The 26,364-nt window shown below is 35.6% G+C and overlaps 2 protein-coding genes across 16 annotated transcripts in view; one reads left to right on the top strand and one right to left on the bottom strand.

Moving 5' to 3' along the window:
* PPHLN1 (periphilin 1) overlaps positions 1–8,968 on the bottom strand; it is a 113,669-nt gene extending 104,701 nt beyond the window's left edge. For 4 of the 12 annotated variants that reach the window (XM_019748383.3, XM_019748386.3, XM_019748389.3 and 1 more), the window contains exons 1-2: positions 8,845–8,922; positions 7,965–8,240 (exon numbers count right to left, since the gene is read on the bottom strand). In XM_019748383.3, coding sequence (XP_019603942.1) covers positions 7,965–8,004 — 40 coding nt within the window. In that variant the 5' untranslated portion in view covers positions 8,005–8,240; positions 8,845–8,922. Of the gene's footprint in view, positions 1–196; positions 240–7,964; positions 8,241–8,844 lie in introns of all 12 variants that reach the window. The other 8 variants (XM_019748388.3, XM_074325821.2, XM_019748391.3 and 5 more) reach the window with 3 other exon arrangements.
* On the top strand, positions 8,964–25,011 carry ZCRB1 (zinc finger CCHC-type and RNA binding motif containing 1). 4 transcript variants are annotated; one of them, XM_019748392.3, is made up of 8 exons: positions 8,964–9,152; positions 10,259–10,344; positions 12,567–12,595; positions 15,344–15,455; positions 15,799–15,906; positions 18,678–18,790; positions 18,887–18,962; positions 19,997–25,011. In XM_019748392.3, exons 2-8 carry the CDS (start codon positions 10,261–10,263, stop codon positions 20,126–20,128), a joined length of 654 nt encoding a protein of 217 aa, XP_019603951.1. In that variant the 5' UTR covers positions 8,964–9,152; positions 10,259–10,260; the 3' UTR covers positions 20,129–25,011. The 4 variants fall into 4 exon arrangements, with proteins under 4 accessions (XP_019603951.1, XP_074181926.1, XP_019603953.1 ...); XM_074325825.2 differs by having other exon boundaries at positions 8,967–9,218; XM_019748394.3 differs by lacking the exon at positions 12,567–12,595 and having other exon boundaries at positions 8,969–9,152.
* The last annotated feature ends 1,353 nt before the right edge of the window (positions 25,012–26,364 follow it).

Raw genomic sequence — 26,364 nt, 5'->3', positions numbered from 1 at the left:
CAAGCGATAGCAAAAATTATGAATATAAATTAATGAACTAAAGGAGAACATAAGTAAAAATAAGATTTTGTTATTAATAAGAAAAATAAACTGTAAGAGCTCTAAAAAAAGACTATATCATTTCTTAACTAGACATAACACTAAATTTGAAATTTATTGGCTCGTCACAAAAATGTAAGAATACTATACTACTTACTTGAGTCCTTTCAGGAATCAAATTTAAAGTTTTCAACAATCTCCTGTAGGAGGGGAGGAAATACAGACATAAGGATTTGTGTCTGTAATAAAGCAACCAATGGAGAAAAATAATTAAAACTTCATTACTTGTATAAATAAAACTCTCAAAATAAAAAATTATGGGCACTAACAAGTAAACTCCCTTTAAACACACTTTTGAAAATAGAAGATATTATTTTTACCACCAGAGGTCACCTCATTTTCATAAGAACAATAAAATTATGTTTAAGAGAAGTGTAGTCCTAATTTTGCCAGTTGAAAGCTGGACAGGGCATCTCTCTTACCCTTATCTCTAAAAGGATTATACTAGATGTTTAAGACCATTTTATCTAGAATATTAAGAAGATTGGATTTAAAACACCACTTTTTAAAAAAATCTGTTATCCTTAGTTCTGAAAGCCCTACAATTTTATATTGGCTGTAAATGTCCCCATATTTAAAAGTAATCCCCAAAATTAAGGCAACAATCATTAACCTTCAAAAAAAAAAAGGATGCTAAACTTATTAGGTAAAAATTTGACAGACTGTTTTAATGACTTCCCCCCAAAATAAATAAAGTGCACTGAGTTAGCTTAGGTAAAATAAAAAACAAAAAGAAAATAGGCAATGTGTGATTCATGATGAAAACTGCAAATCTATGAAATATTCTTACCTTAAAAAAAAAAAAAGTGAATCTAAATCTACTCAAGCCTGTAGCTCTACCTACTACTTAACATGAAATTCAAAGGACAGAGGAATTTGGCTCTATTATGGAAAGAGTAAGCTCAATTCAAAGCTCTCCTAATTGTGGCACAGAGATTTTGTGAAGTGCCTCACTAGCAGAGTGCAGAAATAAGACTATATTTATAGTCTTAAATTTATAGATCATTCCTCATCTAGTTGCCTTTTTCTACCTGGCAGTTTGAGAGACACAATTTTATTTCAATAACCTCAAAGTATCTCTACTCTAATTAGTTAATCCATAATTCATCGAAGTTAAAAAAAAGCAGCAAAGAAATTAAAAGTATATAAAACTCTGATGAAAACCTAGCAATTAGAAACAAAGCAGCTAGAACAAGACAAAAAAAATAGAAATATAATCATGTAGCAATTCAAAGTAGGATTGTCTAGAATATATATCAAGAGACAAGGAACCAATTAAATTCATTTGTGTAAGATCTAATTGAACAAATGAATCAAAGAGCTACAATCTGGGAAGCCTCAACAAATGGAAGCAAAGAAAAACCTAAATAAAAGTACATTTATCTGATGTGGAGTTATCGTTTAATGGGCATATTGTTTCAGTTTGGGAAGATGCAAAGTATTGAATGGTGGTGATTGCTATAAAACAATGTGAATGTATTTAATATGTACCACTGAATTGACACTTAAAAATGGTTAAAATGGTATATTTTATGTACAATTTACCACAATGAAAAATTTTTGTTAAAAAAAAAAAAAGAATTTATTTGGCAAACTCCCAACTAAATTTGCTACATGAAAACTCACTTCTGTAGGGCATCAATTTGTATATTGAACTTATTTTCTACTAGAAACAAATAGCATCCAGGAAACAGCTAGAAATTGTAGTACTGTTATCACATTTTCAAGCCTTACAGTTAATCCTATAACAACTTTGCATATTTGACTCTATACCTGATGATGTCCCAATAGGGTATTGACCTGACAGGGAAATCACAATTTCAAGTAGAAATGTTTAGTAAATAAAGTAAATTCTATGTACCTTAAAAATTGAGTTTTTAAAGATCTTAATTTAAAATTACTGTATATATGGTGGATAATTTTATAAAAGGAAATTAGTTTCCTCTACAAATAACAATAGTTAAATTACTTAAGTGTCTATAATACAGTGATTAAATATAGACGTTAGGCTATAAAGTAATCTCCTTTAATCAAGTATCTCTTACTGATAAGCCTACTAAAATATTAATATCTTTACAGAATCTGCAGGTAGTTTTTAAATGTCCTCTTACCATACCTATGCTGCTTTTACAAAAGAGCAATATCAGAATATAAGGCTTCATTGTTATCTAAATATTTTCAGAATAAAGAATATAAAAATAGAACACAATCTAAAGGTGAAATAAATTACAGAATGGTATAGCAAAATAATTAGCATCCAGGAGTATAAACCTCCCACCCACTCCCCCCAAAAAAACCCAAGCAGTACTGGTGAGGTCCTTGTCAAATTATTAAACTTCCTGCATCCTTAAGAAATCTATATAATTGGGTAAAGAATGTAAATAGAAGATTCCATATTCAACTTTGTTCTGTTAGTAAAACAAAATAGAAGACACAGTTTGATGATTACATACAAAAGAAAGAATATTGGGCTGTAAAGAAGATGGGCATTTAGCTGGATCTTGAAATTAAGATAACAGAAAAGGGAAATGGTATAAGAGGAGGAAGATATGATGATGGTACTGTAAGTAGGGGAGAGAATATGCTAATGTCACCTTAAATTCAAATAGCACCCACTAATTTTCAAAGGATTTTAAAATAACTGATGAGCACTGCAATTTTCTGATTAGTGGCACATGTTGCTTATGGTATTATCCAGATTTAGGAAATTGACCCATCCTGCACTAGAAGCCAATCAACTAAATTTAAACAAAGGGGCTCCTATTTCCAAGTGAAGTGATCACGTTACTTACCTTGTCATCACTTCACTAATCTCCTACTAGTGGAGTCTCAGAAGTACTCCAGTAAAGTTGTCTGATCCAACAAGATATGAAAACTGAAGAATACAACTGAAAAATGAAAGGACCCTCTACATCACAATTAGGCAGACAGCAGATTTTGAATTCAGTGTCAAGAACATAAGTTTCATTTAGAAGTTTGCTAGTAACCAGTTCTAGGTTTAAAAAAAAAATCTCATTCTTTTATGCCATATTCAATAGAGTATGCTTAATATGCCATAGTGGTATAATTCCAGAAAGAAATAAGCCTTTCTTAGAGCAAGCACTCCAATCCATTGAACTATCCAACCATTCTTATGTTAACTTTAATTGAGGGCTAGCAGGATAGGGATGACTTGAATTCTCAGTGACAGTCGCCTGGAAATTGAGAAAACAGTCACAGGCAACATTCTCCTGCTACACCATTCACACTTTGGATCTACAGGCAAGGTGAGAGAAAAAGATCTGCTGTTCATTTTATCCAAACTAGTTACTGTAGCAGCTTAGATTACAAAGTAACTCCGCACATGGCTCTAGTCAGTTTCCAGTACTAAATACACTCAGGATAAATAGCTTTCCCTCCTCCCCAAACTCATTCCTTTCACTCTTTACATTCATTCAGTAACTATTTTGATAGCCAATCATGGTTAGTGAATAGAAAGGTTACATTTGACCATATACTTTAGATGAGCAATAGATAGGCCTTTGAGCTGGCAATTCCTCACCAAGAATGCTTTTCTCCAGGTGTCTGTACAAACCACTTCTTCACCCTCCAATGTTACCTTCTCAATGTCTTATTAATATCACCTATCTACCAGACCCAAAAATCTTGCTATTTTTTTCATAGCACTAATTATCTAAGATACCATATAATTTAAATTTGATGCACTGATGTCTATTATTAGTCCCTCACTACCAGGATTATGAGCTACGTGAAAGCAAGGACCTCCATTTTGTTCATTGATTAGTATTAAGCCACTAGAACAATTTGCACGACATATGTGTTCAGTACATGGAGTGAATCTGTTAATGCTGGTAATATGCTCTATCTAGATAAACGATTCCTACACTTTAATTTCATCCTGAGTCCTTTCAAGAGGATGTCTCACAGACACCTCCAACTCAAAATGCCAAAACAGTTCTTCACTTCTCAGAAACCTGCTTTATAGCTCATCTTCCCCCTTTGGCCAATGACACCACCAGGTACCCAAAGGCCCAAATCAGAAACCTGAGTCATACAAGACCCAAAACTTTTCATATCTAATTATTTACTAAATCCAGTTACTGCTATCACCTCAATATATAAAGCACATGTATCCACATTTACCTATCCCTCCTCTCCCTATTCCAATGTTCAGATGCTCTTAACCTAGCCATTGGACTCCCCAATAGTAAGATACTGGTCTCCCTGCTTCTGGGGTCACATTCCCCACCAGTAAGCTATAGTGTTCATTCTGATAAGACACCTGATTTAAAAATCTCAGTGGTTCCCTATATCCTAAAGAGTGAAGTCTTAATCCTAAAACTTGAAAAAGGCTTATTTAGGACCTTGCTCCTGCCTTTCCAGCTTCACCTCCTACTATTTCCCCAACAGTCTCCAGAATCTCCAGACATACCACCTACATCTTGTTCTGCAGGAATGCCACTACTTCTCACCACCACACCTCGGCATGCTTTTCCCATCTACAGTATCTTTCTTCTACTTATCTGCCTTCACCCTCTAATCTTCCTTAACCAGTTCAAATGTCAGCTTTTCTTATACTCTTTAGAAAGACTAAAGTTGTTCCTTCTTTGGGACTCTTCTTTGGGACTCTTAAAGCACCCTGCTATAATAGCACTATAAAACATCTTATTCAATTTACTTGTTTTCCTCTTTTCTCTCCCAAACTAAATACCAAGGCAAAGGCAATGACGGGTACCTCCCTTACTCCTGTTGCTTAGCAAAAGTTCTTAGTAAATATTGGCCAAATAACTAAACATGATATTCATATGACCACATGAACCATTCTGGGAAGCATTAATATTACTATGTACCTTTTAATTATTCAGAAAACTTCTAATGAGCACTATTAGATTATGGTTCCTGTCACACTTCTCATGACACTATTACCATTTCATTTTTGAGCAAAGGTACCAATGAGAGTCCTTCAGCTCTAGCACCTAAAGCAGTGATTCTCAACCCTGGCTGCACATTAGAACCATCTAAAGAGCTTTAAAAAAATAGCAATGTCTAGGCCCTATCCTCTGAAATCCCTATATAATTGGCCTGGCACAGGGGAGACCCTGACACTTACAAAATTTTATCTCAGGATGAGATCCACTGACCTTTAAAGCAAGGTAAACATATTCCTAACATATTAAATTGAAACAAGAAGCTTTTAAGGGCTGTCTTGAACCTAAAAACTACATAATACTATTTGTATTGGGAAAAAAAAATGTTTAGAATTCCATACTACTAACTTAAAAATGAATTTTAGAACATAAGTAAAGTCTGTGGGGAAAAAACTAACATTGATGCCAATTAAAGTGATTATAGAGCAGAGTACCTACTAGAATCAATCATAGTTCAGTGTTCAGGGAGAGAGAAATGCAGGCAATGGTAGTTAAGACAGTCAAGAAAATTTGAACAGAATCTTGAGAGATTTCTCAAATGTGGATGAACAACAGTGAATAGAATCCAAGAAAAGGAAAAAAATAATTAAAGAAGACAAAGTGTACATAAGAAAGAGGGAACTGAGAAGAGCAGAAGATTCACACTGCAAAGGAGTAGGAAATAGGCCTGCATGGGTATTCATTTCTTCCCCTGAAGTAGGTATTATCCCTCCCATTCCAGATAAAACATGGAAGCTCTGAAAAAGCTCAAATCCCAGACCCAAATGGAGCCTGAAATCAGACTGAGGCCTGCATGACTTTAAAGCCCAGGCCTTTTCCATCGTATCACATTGCTTCACAAATGAAACAAGCAAGGACAGAGAGAACAAATTCAAGGGCATTAAGTGGTACAACATAGGAAAAAAAAGAAAAAAACAACAGTAGAGAAGTTTACTATACGCTTTTAAGTCTAGAAATATGGTGAGGGGTAAAATGTGATTCCAGAAGATTACCCTGGCAGTAATCAAGATGGATTAAAAGAGAATGAGGTGGGGCAGGCCTGGTGGTTCAGGTGGTTGGAGCTGTGCTCCTAACACCGAGGTTGCCATTTCGAGTCCCACATGGGCCAGTGAGCTGCGCCCTCTACAGCTAAGATTGTGGGAGGTCGGTATATGCTGCTGTGGGCTACCATGGGCCAGGGAGGGAGCTGTGTCCAACACAACTAGACTGGGAAACAACTGCTTGAACCAGAGTGGGGAGGGGGGAGGCGGAAAGAGGGCAAAAACTTTTTTTTAAAAAAAGGCAGAGGTTAGAGAAAAGACCACTGACTGCTTCATAATGAACCATGTATCTTAGCACTGTGAAAATACTGCATTGTCTACTAGTTTCACAAGTTACTTGACTTTTCAATGTTTTAAGGATACTTTTATAAGACCCACCACATTGTATTAAATATTTATAGTAGGAGATTCTTGATTGTCCATTGTAAGTGATCAAGTAACTAAAATTATACAAGTAAACAAAAATACCAGATGTTTGCTTATATATAATATTTACAAATCAAAATCTTATTTCACATCTGGATAGAGGTTACAGTCTTAATTGGTCAGCCTCCTTCCAGTCTTTTACCGTCCATTTCACCCTTTAAAAAAATAACACAATTCACTTTGCTAATACATCATTCATATCTGAAGTTTCCCTGGATCAAGAGCCCACAGTTTCTTATGAGCTGTAACAAATCCAAACTTCTCTGCCCTCCATATGCCCCCTCTATCACCTCACTTAACCTCCTGTTCTCTCCAAAAGGATTATTCATACCAGCCTCCTCACTGTGCCACAAAGTAACACATGCTATGCTGGAGCTATTTGACTTATTCCCAAACTGGAATACCTCTTTCCATTCTCTTATTCAACTTCCAATCATACATCAAGGCCCAGTTCAAAATCTGTTATTCTCACGAAGACCATTTCTAAAGCTATGACACTTAAAACATACCAAACTGGTGACGGGGCCACATGTGACTTGTGTTTGGCCCAAGTTTTTTGTTTTGTTTTGTTTTTTTAATAAAATTTAATTCCACTGATAAAACTTAAAAACCGGGAGCTATTAATTTTTAAAAAACTATTTCCAGCTTTCCTTGAAAAAACTGGATGCTCTGGCAACACTGGAATCATATAGTTACATAGCCACAATGAGCTATAGCTGAGTAGCAGCTGACCCTTTTCGAATGGTTCTTACATCTTAAAGTCAGGAGATGACAGCTTGACTTCTGACACCACCTGCAGCATTGCAATCATTCAGGAAATACCTGACCACCTTTCAGGCACTAGAGTTACAAAAATAAACAACAAAAATAAAACAATTACAATGCCTCCCCCACAGCCTTGCTTAGCAGAAAAGGCAGAGACAAGCAATTAAGATGATGTGATAAGTGCTACGATGAGGAAAGTAGAGGGCACTTAGCACATGGCTAGGGTACCTAACTGTGTCTATGGGAACTCAGGGAACACCCCTCAGAGAAAGTGATGGCTAAACTGATCTTTAGCAGGCACAGGAATGATCAAGGGAGAGGTCAGGGAAATAAATGCCACAGAAAAAGAAAAGAACCTTTGCAGACTGAGGGGAGACAACTTTGAGGAAGTCAAATCAGTTCACTATGGCTATAGCCATCACCCAACCTTAAACGCAGATATCAGAGAAAGGCTCAATTGAAAGAGCTGGAGGGAAAAGCCAAGTGTTAGTTAAGGCTAGGTGATGAAAGAGACTTTCCACCAAGTGGTTTAAAAATGAAAGAGAGTTTGTTAAGCAGTGAATAGAGGTTTTGGCGAGCACAGCTGTGTGGAGGGGTGAACTGTGGAGGAAAAGGGGAGAGAAGCAGTAATAGCCTAAATCACCGGAGGGGAAGCACAAAGCAGCACGGAAATAAGGGTGTAGCATAGAAGATCAAAGGGGCTTACATCTTGGGCGGTAACCAAGGATAACGGGGATGTGAAGCATGGTAGCTTTGGCAGGCCACAAATTTGCCAAGAGAATAGTCCCAGCGGTCCCGATGGACGCCGAGGCATTCAAGCCTCTCAAAATTCAGCGGCGCCCTGGTTGGATTGCACTTCCGTCTCTCTAGAAGACATCGGCTTCAGGCTGGATTGATTGTGCAGGCTCCAGGATAGGCTCTGGGTTCCAGGCTGCTGGCACGCAGGCTCCCATGGAGTGGTGAGAGGCCTGGTCTGTATGGGCTGGTGGGTAGAAGTTAAGTATAAACTGCCTTGCATTATTTTCTGATTTTTGTGTAGGAATGATGGGCCCGTATACGGCCTCTTAGAGAAAAAGGAATGTGTGCCCATTACAGATTTACAGGAAGAAAAAAGGTGCCAAGAAGTTTAACAGTTGTCCATACCAATACTCTAGATGAGTCATTCCTGAATCCTGAATAAGGTGATCTTATCTCCCCAACGAGATTAAGATATACAACCAGCAAAAGGCCTGTGTTACACTTTGTTGTAGCTCTCAAAGTGCCTACTACCGAACTGGGTACGTCAAACACATTCAGTAAGTTTACCGACTTCCTAAATGATACGGAGTCATGGAAGTTACCTGGTTTAGACCTCTTTTTGCATATCAGGGCGCTAAGGATAAGTGAACCTATGTTTCAGTCTGAAATATATTTCAAACTCTACGGCATCTCTTCACCCTCAACCGCCGGGGCAGAACAGTTGCACGATTCAAATACAGAGGGAGACTCCAAGTCCCGCCACGGAAAACGCCCCCCCGCCGCCACCCCCACTCGTCCACCCTCGCGTCTATGCCCGTCCACCTGTCGCAAAGGTAAAACGCGCTCACCAACGCTGGACTACGCGAAGACCCCGTAAACGTGATGGTCCGCTCGTCGCCGCTTTCCAGGCAGGCACTTCCGGCGCGCGCGGAAACGTCACACAAGCGCCCGCCTCTGGGCCCGCCTCCGGGGCCTGGGTCTAAGGAGAGCCCGGAAGCGGCGCTGCTGCCGCTACTGTCTCGTCAGCGGCGCCTGACCCCCTCCCAGTACTCGTGATGCCAAGGCGGCTGCCAGGGGTGAGGAATAGCCGTGGTTGAGCACCACATGAGCCGAGGGTTCGCGCTTTTCTGATCTCCCGGGCCTGGCCCACCTCAAGGTAAACGCCTCCTCAGCTGCGGCCTTTCCTCCTGGGGGCTCCTCCCCAGACCCGGCCGCCGAAACGGTTTGTCCTTTCTCCTGCCACCCTTTTTATTCCAGAACCTTTACAGTTGACTGTCCTCGCATTTCTCCCCAGAACGGCTAACGTGTAGAATTTCAAATGGGAAGTTTTTCAAAAGGGACCTACCGATGTTGAGTTTCTGGAGTTGTCTTGATTCCCAAAAAAGCATCTCAAGTGTCAAGCAATTTTCCCGTTACTTCGCCAATTGGCACGCCTTAGAATCAGTACTTTGCCATTTGTGATTTTCCACACCCCCATCTTAAATACATGCCACACACGCATTTTAAATCGAAAATTTGAACTTGGTTGAGCCATATAACAATTTTCAGAGAACTTTCTGACTTTGTAAAATACGGTATGAAAATTAATTACGGATTCGATTTGTAAACTTAAAAATGCACACCCAGGTCGGTATCCTTCAAGGCATTGAAACCTATTCATGTAATAAGATGTATCATTTAATAATTTAGCAATAATCTGCAAAATTAGTGATTTGAAAGAACTTGATGTACATCAAAATGTGAGGCTGAAATTTCCTCTTAACACAACCCCAGAGAAAAATGTTAAGACAACTAAAAAGTACCCAACCATGGTAATGTTTCTTCTAAGTTTCTCCTAATGGCTAAGTTTCAATGGCTAAGTTTTTTCTAAGGTCCCATGCTCTTTCTGGTGTGTGTAGGCATAGTATGCGTATTTGAAAGCACTTTCTTGCTCTTAGCCTTAGGGGAGGTTAAGAATAACCTCACGAGTTTTTCCTTCATCTGTTTAAAACTCACCTCTCTGTTCACGCCATAGAGGAGCACTGACAGGATTCATGTGAAGAATCCACCTGAAAGGACCAGAAAATTTTAAGTGGTGTCTAGAGAAAAGGAATTCCTTAATTCACCCAGCTGGAGTCATTGTTCTTAACTATTACTGAGAAGTAAGGGAGGTATATGAATGAATCTGGCATAATTGAATCAGTGATTGCCTGCACTGGTTTTACCTGGGATGAAGAATACCTGACTTAGATTACTTCTGGGTCTGTTTGTGTTTCTTTTTAGACATGAGTGGTGGATTGGCCCCAAGTAAAAGCACAGTGTATGTATCCAACTTGCCCTTTTCCCTGACCAACAATGACTTATATCGGGTAAGTAAGTTTGAGTATTAGTACTGTTATCTTCTGAATTTTCTGTTTGCCATTTAAGCAAACAGTTCTCCTTAGCAGAAATTCTTAATAAGTACATTACAATGCTCTGAAACCATTAGACCTCTCTATTAGTCTTACACCAAATAGAAGCCTTATGCCAAAGACCTCTATTGCAAACATGAGTAAACGGGGGAAAAAATTAGACACTCATAATTTCCAAAGAGAATTTGCACTGCTTTCATAGAGAATAATAAGTTCTATATAAACATGGAAGGGCAGCTACCGTGTTTCCCTGAAAATAAGACAGGGTCTTACATTAATTTTTGCTCGAAAAGACGCATTAAGGCTAATGTTCAGGGGATGTCATCCTGAAAAATCAGGCTAGGGCTTATTTTCCCATTAGGTTTATTTTTGGGGAAATATGGTATTATAATGAAGTGGGAGCAACTCGTGATAAGCTGATTTTTCCTGCTTGCTTACGTGGCTTTGAAAATTGGTAATGGGGTGGAGGGTTTTTTGGGAAAGGGCTGATGGAAGCAAACATCCCTTTCCTAATCCTCAAATTCTGAAAGTGTATCTTAATTTACATATGTGGCAGGAACTTAACAGTTAAATAAATTTTGTTTTCAATTCAGGATAGGGGTGGTTGAGGAGGGAAAAAGTCCCTTCCAACATCTTTTTTCACCTCTTTACCTTATGGAGAACAAAAGTTCCTGCAGAGCTTGTCCTGCAGATGGGTGGTTGAGAGAAACTGGAAAGAATGACATGAATCCTCTCTTCTAAGTGTGCCCTCTTCTCTCTGTTACTTAAGGGTAGATATTAAGTAAAGAGATGCTGCATAGAAGATACCTAGTACTTGATTAATTGCTTGATACCTTGACTCAAAGAACAGAGGAGAAAATGAACTGTAGCTTCCTTCCTTGTTACAAAATAGAGACATTTCTGTATTTATTGCATACTTATTGTATACTCAGCACTCATACAGGTCTTAGGAACACATCAGTGAACAAAAAGATGAAAATCCCTCTTGACACTCAAAATATAGCAAGATAGAGAAATAGTGTGAAATATCAAAAAAATCAAATGATGTTATTTGTTAGATACTAAGTTAATGCTAAGATGTCAGTTGCTAAGGAGAAAAAAATAAAGCAGGAAAGGGGGGTTATTAAATGTTAGGTTGGGAATGGAGGTGAAATTTTACATGGTGGTCTAAACCCTTATTGAGAAGGTGACTTTTGAATAAAGACCTGAAGGAAGTAAGAGACAGTTGTGCAGATGTCTAGGGGGCAAGCCTTTTAGGCACAGAGTAAATCAAGTGGAGAGAAAAGGAGGGGCGGTCAGAGTAAGCCCATGCAGGCATGCCTTGTAGGGCCTACGTAGATAATGGTAAGGACTTTGAGTGAAATCAGAAGCCAATAAAAAGTGTCATAGGGAAAGCTGTCTGTTGCTGGTCTTCAGAATTCAGTGTAGCTAACACTGCAATCCAGTTATACTACATTCCAGCATTATGCAAGTTAATCATAGAACTCAAAATTTATTATTGATTATTAATGTATTCTAACAGACTTTTCTAAGGAGCATTATATAATAAATAAGAACTATTAGTATACAAGTAGTGGCTGAAAGCAGTAGACATATAATAGATGAGATTGCTTAGGGTGAAGGTGTAGAAGTAAAAGACACGAAAGGGCCAACTGTAAAGTTCCACCAACATATTAAGGGTGGGCAGAAGGAGACGGATGGGAACGGGTGTTTCATTATAGAAGCATTTATGTTTTGTTTTGCTTTTTTATAAGCAGTCTAAGTATCTGTCTTCTGAAACAGTGATCGCATGATGGGGTAGGGGTAGGCTAGGAGCAGTGATATTGCACAACATTGGTATTTGAAGCACAAGGTTTTTCTGGAGCTATGATGGGGTTGATAATTGCCATGGATATACCACAGGAGCACAGCAGCTGTGCAGTGTAGTGTGTATGCCCTCGATCTACCACACATGAAGTGTGTTTTTTTCTCTATGCAATTTAAGAAATGAGGCTGATACTATGACTCCAGTAACAAAAAAAAGTATTATTCTAGTCACTAAAAAAATATATCTTCTAGGGCCTAAAGGCTAAAGTTTTCCATAAACTATAACAAAGAATGTGATCAGTGTATACAACCTGTAATTTAATTTTTTTATGACTTTAAATTAAATTGTACATTACTATGGTATTTTGTTTCAGATATTTTCCAAGTATGGCAAAGTTGTAAAGTAAGTATTCACAGCAAATTTTGAAACTTCATTTAAAGATTTATCTGAATTTACTTCTCTATTATTTTTTAATGGAAGTAGATTTAGTGTTTTTTATAAAACAGACATTTTATATAACAAAGAAAATAAAAATACTCCTGTTAACATTTTATGCATATTATTTATTTAAACAATACAATTTCTTACCATATTACTAAGAACTAAAACTGATCTGTTGTCCGATATTAGACATAAAGGCTCTGATTGTATATTTTGTTTTCTAGAAGGTACATTATCAAGTATACTATAAATGGATTATCATTTGTCAAACAAATGTAAATACTATTTAGAATATTATTACAATGTAGATTAGAATGTAGAATGTAACATATTTCAATGTAGATGGCATACAGAGTTCTTATGAGACTGATAATAGAAAACGTTATTCTCTGGCTTCATAAAGTTTAGATATCATTGAAAATAGTGGAAACAGAAAGAAATGGTAAGAATGATAATATCAGTTGGGACCAAGTAAAGAAAGGATGAGAACTTAAGGTTCTCATATTTAATCCACTATTTAAATCAACCAAGCAACTATATTATGGAGCAAAGAAGTAAAAGCAAAAGATACTATCACTCTATCTTATAACCAATATAGATTCTGGTATAAATTTTAAATCATCCTTAAAACCCCAAGAATTTAGAGCATATGTATCTTGACTAGTTTTACTTCTAGCTTTTGACAGATGGATATTAAACAGATGAAGTTCATTTGCATCCTGAGGTTAATGACTTTAAAACTCACTTCTTTATTAAAAATCATCAAAAATGCTTCTTCTTGGTAAATTTTTAGGTTTTCATAATATCAGTCGTCATTGTCAATCAAAACACTAATGACATGTAACAAGGAGCACAGAAATATGCTAGTCACTATTATAATCTCTTTATACACATTATGTCATTAAATTCTGACAAGTACCTTTTAAGGTAAATATTATTATTACCTCAATACTATAAATGACAAAACTGAAGCACACAGTAAGCCTAAAATTACATTGCTAGTTAGTGGTGGAGGCAAGATTAAATCTAATAGTTTGATTCCAGGGCCTACTCCCTTAACCATACCAGTGACTGTTCATGTTTTTTTCCCTCTCAGAATCTCTGAATGAATTTCCATACAAATATATAATTATAAACCATGAGAATGCTATGACGTTAAAGACATAGAGTTATAAGCAGCTAAAAAAAAACAGGGAAGATCTGATGTATGACCTAGTCTAGAGAGTCAGGGTAGATTTACCTAAATCAGTATACTTTGAGTTGAAATCTAAAGTCTGAATAAGAGTTAATTAGGCAAAAAGAATGGAAAGAACATTTCAGGTAGAGGAAATAGCTTGCGCAAAAGCCCTGTGGCAGGAGAAAGTAACGTGAGAGAAGGCCAATATGACTAGAGATGAGTGAACAAGAGGGAGAAAGCCCAAGATGGATCCAGAGATGGAAGCAGGTTCCTAATTTTGCTGGTTGGTCATGTTACAAGATACTTGGTTTTCATCCTAAGAACACCAGGAATCCATTAAATAATTTTAAATGAGTGACATTGTCCTTCTGCCTTTATATTATCAGTGTTTAGGGCTAGCTTACAGCTAATGGAGTGACTAAATGACCACGTGAATAAACAAATAGATGCACTCTTTTTGAGAAACTACTTTCTCATTTATATCTATCTATCTGTTTTAACATACTGAGCTAGGCTTAATAGAGGTTACAGGGGCAACCATAAAGGAGTTTATATAAAAAATACGTAAGATGAGGCGCTATTTATACTTAAATAGATTTCCGTAGAGACTAGCAAAAAGGAGGAGAAAGTATTTCCAGTTAAAGAGATTAGTTCCCCTTGTACCTACCCTATCCCAGCCTTGGAATCAGCTATTTCTCCAAAGAGCCCTTTTGAACATTATTTTTTAAACTATATTTAATGATAAGCAAAAGGATGTGTTAAGGGGTCAGTAGGAAGAGCAGGTTCTGTGCTCTTGTCACCATCCTTATCACTTAGGTACCTTGGGTGTTTTGGCTGAGACCACAGAGCTGGAGAGTCTTTAAAAGAGTATTAAAAATATAGTTAGATTCTAAAACCTAGCAAAAAATAAATAAGTGATTTTACTATTTGTGTAGAAGAGAATACCTCAGTTTTGTTTTGTTTTGTTTTGTGCAGGATAGGAGAGTTACCCTGTTTCCCCGAAAATAAGACCCAGCCGGACCATCAGCTCTAGCGCATCTTTTGGAGCAAAAATTAATATAAGACCCGGTCTTATGTTCGATAAGACCGGGTCTTATATTATAGTAAAATAAGACCAGGTCTTATATTAATTTTTGCTCCAAAAGACGCACTAGAGCTGATGGTCTGGCTAGGTCTTATTTTCGGGGAAACACAGTAGTAGAAAAGAGGAATTATGCTTACTATTTGAGATTCCTTGTCTCTGTAATCTCTTCATTCTTCAGCCTCTGATTAATGTTTGATTTATCAGAGACTTCTCATCATACTTGTATTCACTATTGTTAAATCAGTATCACACTTTCTCATTTCCATTCTTCTTGATATCCCATGACTTTGAAGAGATAACTATCTGTCAAATGTATTAAATTATCTTACTCTGTAAACGTTTTACTCACTCTTTATGAACACAACATTTGAGTTTTCCAAGTTACTAATATCTGTTTCATTTATTGCTGCCTCATTATTTTTAACTGTCTCTTTGTTTATGCTTTAAGGGTTACTATAATGAAAGATAAAGATACCAGGAAGAGTAAAGGGGTTGCATTTATTTTGTTTTTGGATAAAGACTCTGCACAAAACTGTACCAGGGCAATAAACAACAAACAGGTAAGCCATTCATTCCCAACAAGGTTTTTAACCAGAAAGCCTTTGTGCTCATCCAGGCCAAAAATGTGAGGAGGTAGTGGATGGATATCAGTAGATTCTGAGGGTATTTAACTCATGTCAAAGAAAAGAGTTTAAAACTGTACTGGTTTCCCAAAACATTGGTAGAATCTAAGGAATAGGAATCTGTTTTACAAGATAGAATTGTCACACCTAAGTAGGCAATTGCTAAAATAATCTAAAAAATAAAATGTAATTGAAGGTTTGAGGAAATGGGATCAAATAACTGTAGTTTTAGGTTTCAATGAAATACATCTTTTTTCATTTACATTTTTCTCTGATTTAGTTATTTGGTAGAGTGATAAAAGCAAGCATTGCTATTGACAATGGAAGAGCAGCTGAGTTCATCCGAAGACGGAACTACTTTGATAAATCTAAGTGTTATGAATGTGGGGTGAGTATACCTAAAACTTAATGTAATTTTTCGTAGTTTAATGTATTTTTCACATCAGTGTTTTATTTGTGCTCTCCAAAACTGGCTGGCTAAAACCAGGTTATGAAAGTTGTTTTACTTTGGGGCTCTAGATTCATCTAAGTAAACTCAATTGAAATGTAATATGTGAAGATAACCTGAGCTGAGTAGTATAGAGTGATATTTTCTCCAGTTTCTAAATCTTCGAAAATTGTTAGATTAAAAGGTATTGACTAATTACTTATACTATTGTCTTGAAAGATTACGGTGACTCATAAATATTTGTGTTAATAGGCTATTGCCTGTTTCTATGATATTTTACCAATGTTTAAGCATCACAATCAGTGTAAATATTATCATATGACTTGTCCTCTGTGGAATACTGTGTTTTAAAAGTTGTTTGTTTTTTCCTGTTAGTGTTGCTAATGTTTTATAACTGAACTATCCCCAAATGTTATTATCTAGTTCTCATCATGTATTGTTATCTATTTAAATTTTGGGTGATTAAGAGAGATATATAGCCACAGAATAGTTTTGCACAAGGCCCATAATGATGCCAAGAGAATTTCAATCTGGGTCTCATTGTTGTCAGTTTGCAAAATGCTGTTGACGTAAGAAACCTCCAAACCTAAGAGTTTAGTTGAGCCAAACTGAGGACACGCTGGTGAGCAAGATCTCAAATGCTCTGGAGAATAACAGTTTTGCAGTTTGTTTTATACATTTAAAATAAGGAGAGAATGTAAGGAAGGTTACATGAAGGTAGGAGAAAGTAAGGTGGGAATTGGATTATAGGTAGATAAGATTCTGTGCTCTTACACTTTAGAAGGAGAGGTCTGAAAGGGTCGTCATGTATTAGATTGAAGGGTCTGAAAAGGCATTTTAAAGGTGTGCTAACCTAGATACATAGAAACAATGGACAGGGCTTGCTTAAGGCAAAGATAAACCTTTACTAAAGAAGTTATATGCCTGGGGCATGACTACCCACCATGACCTGCCCAGTTAGAAATTTATTATCAGATCACCTGAAGTTACTTTCCACAGAACCCCTTTTTTCATCCACATGGCTGTGTAAAATACTTTAAAAAACAGGGTCCAGAGGTAGTAATGGAGAGCTGGGGAGAAGATTACTAAGAAACATTGTCCTGTCTACAAAATCATGTGGAAAATACAAGGAAATGAATTGGGGTCCTTTCTCCCCTGCCATTTCCTAACTCACCCCCCCCCCCCCCAAATAAATAGATAAAAAGTTGGAAGGGAGGGAGGGAGAGGAAAGGAGGGAGGAAAAGTGAAAGGAAAGTGGAAAAGGGAAGGGAAGGAAAAAAGGAAGGAAGACCTTTTAAGTTAATGTTTCAGAAACTGTGTTCCAGAGTCCAAAAAAAGGGAGAGATGAGCAGTTATGGTCAGATAAATAGGTTAGTATGTGTCCTCATATTCAGAGTAAATAATTAAATAATCTGAGAAACCCTGGACGAATCTCTTAATCTTTTTGGTTTAAGGTTCTACAGATTTGTTTTACTTTGTACATTTTTATGTTTTTTGTATCCTTATCCCCAAAAAAATCGGTTTATATTTAGCTTGTTTTTTCCCCAAAGTAATTTCACTATTAAATCCTTTTGTTAATATGGGACATGTTAGTATTTTTTGGTATACCTTTATTTCAAAAACAGTTTCGGAAGTGCTTCTCTTAAGTACATTCTCTCAGCAGTTCATTAACAATAACACCTCTTGGGTTCAGCCATGTCCCCAGGTATATAAAGTACACAGTCTATTTGATACTTTGTTAAATATACTTGAAAAGCATGATTACTTTTCTATTATTCTAATCCTGGTTCAATCTCTCCCTATACCCTCACTCTCACATTTTACTTCTTAAATATATTTTAGTGAGCTAATGTACAAATTATAGCTCATATAAGTTCATTATCTTATGTTTTACAACTCAGTGTTATGTCTTATTATAATTTTATGGCTAGTCCAGCACTGTCAAATATGAATATAATGCAAACCACAAATGTAATTTTAAAGTTTCTAGTAGCCACATTAATAAAAGAAACAGGTAAAATTTAATATATTTTATTTAACCCAATGTATATCTAAAATATTATCATTTGAACTATGTAATTAATATTTTTAAAAATTAAGGTATTTTACATTCTCTTTCATATTGTCTTCAAAGTCCAGTGTGTGTTTCACCCTTACAGTGCGTATCGACTCAGATTCTCAGTAACCACGAGAAAATCATGACTCTTGGCTACCATAATTGGACAGTGCAAGTATAGTTTAGATAAAAAGAAAAAAATGAAATTAATTAACAGGAAAAGTGAGGAAAACTTTAAATTTTCTGTTTGTTTTTAAAACAGAATGTTAAGCAACATCTTGGAAGTTAGGAATAGTTTTGTCCCAATTTTATTAAATAATAACTTAAAAATTTTACACTTACAGTACATAGCCCATTTAAATTTTGAATTGTTTTGTATCTTGAATCTTGATGTTTAAAAGGTTTGAAGAAAGAGTACTTGTTTTATTCTTAGTGAACTACTGAAGTACTCCCTTGTTATTAAAATAGCTTTAAGAGTTATCATACCTCCTCCTCCTAAATTTTAAAGTAATGGGTTTTGTCAATTTTTTCATGTTTCCTAATGTGACAATATATTTTTAGGCTCTTAAACCTTTTAGTCTTAAGGTACCAGACAAGTTTCTGTTAGTAACACAAATACAGTATTTTTCCTTTCCTTTTCAATGGGAAACAAAAGGAAAGTGGACACTTAAGTTATGCCTGTCCTAAAAATATGCTTGGAGAACGTGAACCTCCAAAGAAGAAAGAGAAAAAGAAAAAAAAGAAAATCCCTGAACCAGAAGAAGAAATGTATGTATATCCATTCTCACTAAATTATTATTGTGTTACTTCTGTCCTTTTACTATCAGTTAAGTGCTTTCTGATTTTCGCTTTTTTTTAATTTAGTGAAGAAGTAGAAGAAAGTGAAGATGAAGGGGAAGATCCTGCTCTTGACAGTCTCAGTCAGGCCATAGCTTTCCAGGTACTAACTAGTTCTTTAAAAGGCACCATGCGGTAGCTGTCTGGGGTTAAGAGTTCTATTATTGCTTACTTTATTGACCATCTCCTCCAGCCACCTGCCTTTCCCCTTTACCTCCTAAAGTTTAGGAGATAGGCTGCTTCTCTAAGGTCTTTAGGACAGTATAATGAAGAAGTTCCCATTATTCTTTCTAGATTTTAAGGACTGCATAACACTTTTAAATATCTTAATTTGTTTTCATTATAGAACTGAGCAGAACTATTTCATTAAAGGGAGTTTATCCCTACAGAAAAAATTTTATTAAGTCAAAGATATTATTATATATATATTTTTAACTTTTATTTATTTAAGTGTGTTTTCTCAGGACCCATCAGCTCCAAGTCAAGTAGTTGTTTCAATCTAGTTGTGGAGGGCGCAGCTCACAGTGGCCCATGTGGGGATCGAACCGGCAACCTTGGTGTTATTAGCACCATGCTCTAACCAACTGAGCTAACCTGCTGCCCAAAGATATTATATAAAAGAAACTTTGCTTCAAAACCAAAAACAAACTGGGGGTGCCAAAAAAATGTGTACACGTGACTTGTATTCATCTTTTGTTATCAGTGTATATTGAGTATTACAATTTTAAGACAATTTTTTTCTTTCTTAAAATGTGTATGTATTGTTTTGGCACCCCCAGTATTTTTGACCATTAAAGGCCCTAATACAAATATGTGCAACATTTTTGAAGGATACACAATCTCCTAATTTTTATATAACCAGATACTTTGTTTTAATGTAGTTGATAAATGTATATGTTAGTTTATTTTTCCTTTTTGTTAACTAATGTTGTATTTTATATAACATTTCTACCTCCAGCAGGATGGGAATTAGGCTTCATTTCAAGTGCCTGGAGTAGAATTGTTTGCATAGGCTGGGAGGGTAGGGAGTGTTGACACTTGTAGTATGTTTTTGCATTGTTTTGAGTTAATGTACCATAAATAATACTAAACAAGTCCCTGGTTTTGTTTTGTTTTGTTTTGTTTTCTGATTCACAGCAAGCCAAAATTGAAGAAGAACAAAAAAAATGGAAACCCAGTTCAGGGGGTCCCTCAACATCAGATGATTCTAGACGACCAAGGATAAAGAAAAGCACATATTTCAGTGATGAGGAGGAACTTAGTGATTAAAATTGTATTTATTATGTAAATATCGTTTAAATTTTTTTTATATCTTGGAGTACCAAGTTTAGTTAGGACAAAAATTACTTTAAGAATTAAGCATAAGAATACTTAGTACCAAATAATTTTTTACCATAAAATAGTTCAGAGGAAATTGAAAAGCAGTTTTAAAGTATCATGTTTCTATCTTGCCTTAGCAGAGCAATAAAAATCAAAATTTGCTAATAATCATTAATCTTGAAAACAGTTTATTTGAATAAAAAAGAAATACTATCATAGTAATGCTATTGTCATCCCAAGAAAAAAGATAGATGTTAAAAAGATTTGTTTGTTTCATTATAAAAGTTTATTCATGTCTGATTGGTTTACAAGAGGACTTTTAAAATAAATTTCATCTTTAAAACAAAAACTTCATAAAAACTGAAAAAGTTGAATGATTTGTTACTAATGCTAATTTTTCAAGAGAATTTTGTTTTTAAGTATGGATGTTTTGCCACCTTCTTTCAGCTTTATCCTAATCTAGATACATTATAATTCTCCATAAAATATACAATAACTTTAAAAGGCTGTTTCTTTCCATATGTACATATATTTTGATAAATAAAATATATATAGTTTTTGCCACTCAATTCATAAAGGGATAAAGGAGGATTTTCCAATCTCCTATACTCCACACTGCCCTCCTTTACCTTTTCAATATGACTGTTAAAATTCTTGGTTAAATCTATATTTATTGTTTTTGTTTTATGATCATGTAAATACCATGTTTCCCTGAAAATAAGACCTAGCCAGACCATCAGATCTAGTGTGTCTATTGGAGCAAAAATTGATATAAGACCCGGTATTGTGTTATATTTTATTATATCTCAACTTATATAAGACCCAGTCTTATATTATATAGTGTAATATAAGACTGGGTCTTATATTAATTTTTGCTCCAAAAGACGCATTATAGCTGATGGTCCGGCTAGGTCTTATTTTCAGGGAAACACAGTACTGTTCACTTCTAAGCTAACAAATGTTACTGTAGTTACATTTTTCCTAGAGTTAATAATTGCCTCATTTTTTCATGTGTTACAATTTTATTTATGACTAAATCTTCTCATACCTTCTGCAGATAGTTATATGGGAATAGGATTATGGAGCCTTTAAATTTCTACTTTGTGTATTTCTATACTGTTTGAATGCTCTTAAAAAGAACATCCATTTATTAGTTTTTTAATTACTAAAAGCAATAGAAGTATTTCCATTTTGAAAACTGCAAAAGCAATGTAAGTGTTAACCACTAGCTAGCAAAGAATCCTTTAGATTTCAATGAGGAAACCAGACACTACAATTAAATGCAGGACTCTACTTTCTATGTTCTACACATTAATTTGTCAAGTTTAAAGCAAAAAAACTTGGGAAAAAATTTTGTCATAAAATATAGAAAAGTTTATATGAATACATTCAAATATGAACAGTTAGATAAGCATCAACAAACATTTGAGGAAAGCCTCCAACACAATAGAGACCCAAATGACCAGACCCCAAAAAAAGGGAGCTTAGAGGAGCTGAGGAATTCTGACTTTAAAAATCTATCTGGCCCCATGTATTTCAGAGAAAGAGATTGTGGACATCTCTTTCTAATATGAAAGCATTTGTCAATCAGAATACTTGTCTTACTGGATATAAGTTATGTTTTCTTTCCCTCTTCAATCATTTATTTACTTACTTGCTTTTTTGACTAGATGCCTACTCTGAAACTGCCAATTATAATTTTCAGGTTATCACAAAAGTCAGTTATGGCCACAGTAGGACATATTTGTAAGTATTAAATGTTATTTTATTTCTTTGCTTTATATTCCATAAGTGTGTGTATATGTGGCACACAACAGTGATCATGGAATATTTAGGCATTAAAATGTATAAACAGCTACCCTTCCTAAAGAAGTACAGTACTTGAAAACTTTACGTAGAATGTACCATAGATAAATCAGTAATTTAGACTCAATCATTCATAGAGTGAAAGCATAATTTTAAAAGGTGACAGGAAAGATCATTGGATCACATAACTAAGACATTCAGCTTCAGAAATGGATGAAGGGGTTAAAAATTAATTAGAAATCTATTTTTCTTTGTCTCTTACCACTACTTTCCTCTGTAGTACCTTCATCTTCCAACAGCTTTCTTTATGTGATAGCAGTGATGACCACCAGTATCTCTAAAGCTTGGAGTCCTAATAATGAGAAGTCCCCTTCCCCATGGTTCCATCCAAACTCCCAAGCAAAGCTCTAATTGGCCAGACCTGTCACAGTCCCCTTGCCTGAAGATGAGGAGTAGGTTCAGTCCCACCCAACCCACATAAGACTAAGGTGCTCCTTTACAATGTGCCATATCTATTTTCAGTTTGGAGTCAATGTGCAAATTACCCTGTCAAAAGAATTTTAAGCCCTCGTTTCATCATTGTCAAAGACAACACGGAGGCAGCTGAGCAAGATGCACAGGAAAAATAGAGACGCAGCAACAAACAAAAAGAAGCCATGTCCCATAATAAACAATTTTCATAGACTTTCCAGAAAATATGCAAAGAGGGTAAAGCCTCTGGAAAGCAGATTGATAAGCACTGTTACTTCAAGTAATAATGTAAGCAATTGTAGTCAGAGACTGAACCCTAAATCTGCAGAATGGGTTTACCTACTATCAACTATTTTAAAAATTGCTTTTATAAGATCCAAATTTTAAGAATCCTTAGGTACTATTATAGATAGAACCAATTAATTTCAGTCAAGATCTGGTACCTAGAGTAAGCCGACCAGAACTGTAACAATTTTTATGGAATGTGGTCTTAAGCAGAGTCCTTTCTGGGAGCGTTGCATTTTTCCTCAGTACATCTTTTCAGATGCATGGCTTTATGTGAAACATGTAACCTTTACAAGGATATGGTATAGTTTGGTTAGGGCTTTATGAGTATACTTGAAACACATTAAACACAAAGTAAGGTTTCAGCAAATTATCTGAAAGAATTTACATCACATATTTAGCACTATGCATCAGGTGCTGTTCTAAAAACACTACAAATACAAATTAACTTAATCCCTTTTAGGTAGGCATTTTCATCATTATATAGATGACATAATTGAGGCACAGAGGGGTGAAGTATAATATAGGCAAAGTCAAGCACAAGGATTTAAAATCAGGCAAACTGGCTCTAGGATCTAAACACTAAACTATGCTGTGATGTTTCTCTCAATGAGTACTCAAACTATATTACTGCCTTATCAACAGGGGAAGATGGATTATATTTCATATTTACATATGAATAAAAATTTGTCTTAGAATTGTCCTTAATTATTTTTCTGAGATAGAAATATTCTTTGGAAGAGCCAGCAAATTGAAAAGTAAAGCTTAGAAGATTAAATGTATTATGCCTTCTTTAAATTTTTAAAATAATCTCCACTTGGAAGTCTCATGAGACCTCAAACTTACCTGTCCAAAACTGAACTCCTAGTCTTCCAAATTGGCTACACCCACAGCCTTTTCCATTTCTTACTGTTAACTCCATCCTTCAGCTCAAGTCAAAACATCTTGGAGTTACCCTTGATTTTTTTTTTTTTCCGTATATCCCACATCCAAGTAATAAGCTGTCAACTCTACAAAATATATTCAAACATGCAGAGTTAGTCCACTGCTATTACCTTGGCTTAGGACACCGTCATCTACTAGAATTACTGCAATTGCCTCCTAGCTATGCTCCGCAGAACTCTATATATACTGTTTTTCCCCATGCATACATAGCTTTTCACTTAAAAGAAGCACTTTAAGGCATTGACATACCCGAATTGCCAGCATCACTGCTCTTGAAATCTGGGGCCATTATTAAGTAAAATAAGGGTGACTTGAACACAAGCACTGTGATACCATGACAGTCTGATAACCGAGACAGCTACTAAGTGACTAATAGCTGGCATATACATCATGGATATGCTGGACAAAAAGATGCTTCATGTCCTGGGCAGGACAGTGAGACAGCATGAGATTTCCTCACACTACTCAGAATGGCATGCAATTTAAAACATGAATTGTTTATTTCTGGAATTTTTCATCTAATATTTTATGACCATGGGGTTGATTGCAAGTAACTAAAACCAGAGACAGAAACCATGGATAAGGGGGATCTACTGTATGTAATGCATATGATAACAATAGGACAAAGTTGAGTGGACAAAATGGAACTATATTAGAGAAAGGGTATTATTAATACGTAGATGGTAACTCAAATCACAGGAAGAAATGAAGTACTGGAAATGGTAAATTTCCAGTAAAAACATATTTTTCTCCTCTTAAATTCTTTAAAGGACATACTATCATGTAAAGCAATTTTAAAACACTTGTTGAGTTTATAATATATGTAGATGTAATATATATCACAATAATAGCACTTTGCATTCCCCCAAAAAATCTTGTGGCCGATTTGTAGTTCCTCCCTTTCCCATATTTAGTCCCAGGCAACCACTGATCTGCTTTTTATATCTATAGTTTTGCCTTTTCTAGAAATTTCATATAAACAGGATCATATAAAATGTCGTCTTTTGTGTCTGCCTTCTTTCATTTAGCATAATTTTTTTGAGGTTCATCCATATTGTAGTATGTATCAGTAGTTTATTTTTTATATTGACAAATAGTCCATTTTATGTCTGCACTACATTTTGTTTATCCATTTGCCATTTGGTGGACATTTGAATTATTTCCACTTTTTTGGCTATTGTAAATAAGACTTCTACGTATGACCATCTGTTTACAAGTCTCTGTGTGGACATATATTAATATTTTCATCTTCAAATGAAGAATTGCTGGGTAATATGGTAAATCTATGTATAACAGTTTAATAAACTGAAAAACTATTTTCCAAAGTTGCTGCTCCATTTTACATTCCTGCTAGCAATGTATAAGGGTTCCATTTTCTCTATATCATCACCAACACTTGTTCCTGTCTTTCCCATTAACAGCCATTTTTGTAAGTGTGAAATGTTATATCATTATGATTTTAATTTGCATTTTCCTAATAACTAGTGATATTGAACATCTTTTCCTGTGCTTATTGACCATATCTTTTTTTTTCACTGAAATGTCTATTCAAATCTTTTGCACATTTTTTGTCTTATCATTGAGCAGTATGAGCTCTTTACATATAATGGATACAAGTCCTTTATCGAATATATGATTTAGAAATATTTTCGGGATTGGAACTCCGTGCTTCTAACCCCGAAGTCGCTGGTTCGATTCCCACATGGACCAGTGAGCTGCCCCCTCTACAGCTAAGATTGTGAACAACAGTTCTCCGTGGAGTGGGGCTGCCATGTGCAGCCGAGGTTGGCGTGGGCTGCTGAGTGCTGCGACAGGCTACTGTGTGCCGCCATGAGCGGCCGGTGGCCAGCGTATGGCTCATAATACTAGCATGGGCCAGAGAGCTGTGTCCTATACAACTAGACTGAGAAACAATAGCTTGAACTAGAGTGGGAGGCAGAAGAAGGGGGAAAAAAATTTCTGATCTGTGGTTTATCTTCTTACCTTCTTAGTATGTCTTTTGAAGGGCAAATTTTTTAATGAAGTCTAATATATCAATTTTTTTTCATTGCTTGTGCTTTTGATGTCTTATCAAAGAAATCTTTGCCTACCTAACCCATGACCATGAAATTTACTCCTATATTTTATTTTAGGGTTTTCATAGCTCTGGTTCTTATATTTATGTCTGTGATCCACTTGGGGTTTATTTTTGTGTATGGTATGAGGCAAGGTCTAAATTCATCATTTTAAATGTGGATACCCAATTGTTCCAGCACTATTTGCTGAAAAAAATGATCCTTTTCCTCATTGAATTGCCTCAGCACCTTTGTTGAAAATCAATTCACAATAAATATAAGGGTTTATATTTGGACTCAAAAATACATTCTTGACTTGTCAAATTCTAGTAATAATAGTACTTCTCCCCAGAGTACCTTAACTCTATTTAGCCTCCTTTATCGTTTTATATACTAGTGTTACCGTGTTTCAATTTCTCTACATTTTGAACTCCACCCCAAAAAAATTATTATTATTTTATACAGTTCATGTTTACTCGAGATTTATTCATACATTTAGTGTTTTTGTGTTCTCCATTCCTTCTTGTATCTGAGAAATTCTACCTAGGAGCACTTTTTGTTTTTTTTTTGCCTAGAGAACACCCATTAATATTTCCTTTAATATGGACCAGCTGGTGATGAATC

This window comes from Rhinolophus sinicus, chromosome 1 (genome assembly GCF_057876585.1).
Source record: "Rhinolophus sinicus isolate RSI-liver-muscle chromosome 1, RSI-T2T, whole genome shotgun sequence".
Taxonomy (NCBI): domain Eukaryota; kingdom Metazoa; phylum Chordata; class Mammalia; order Chiroptera; family Rhinolophidae; genus Rhinolophus; species Rhinolophus sinicus.
This window is presented reverse-complemented; position numbering and strand designations above follow the sequence as displayed.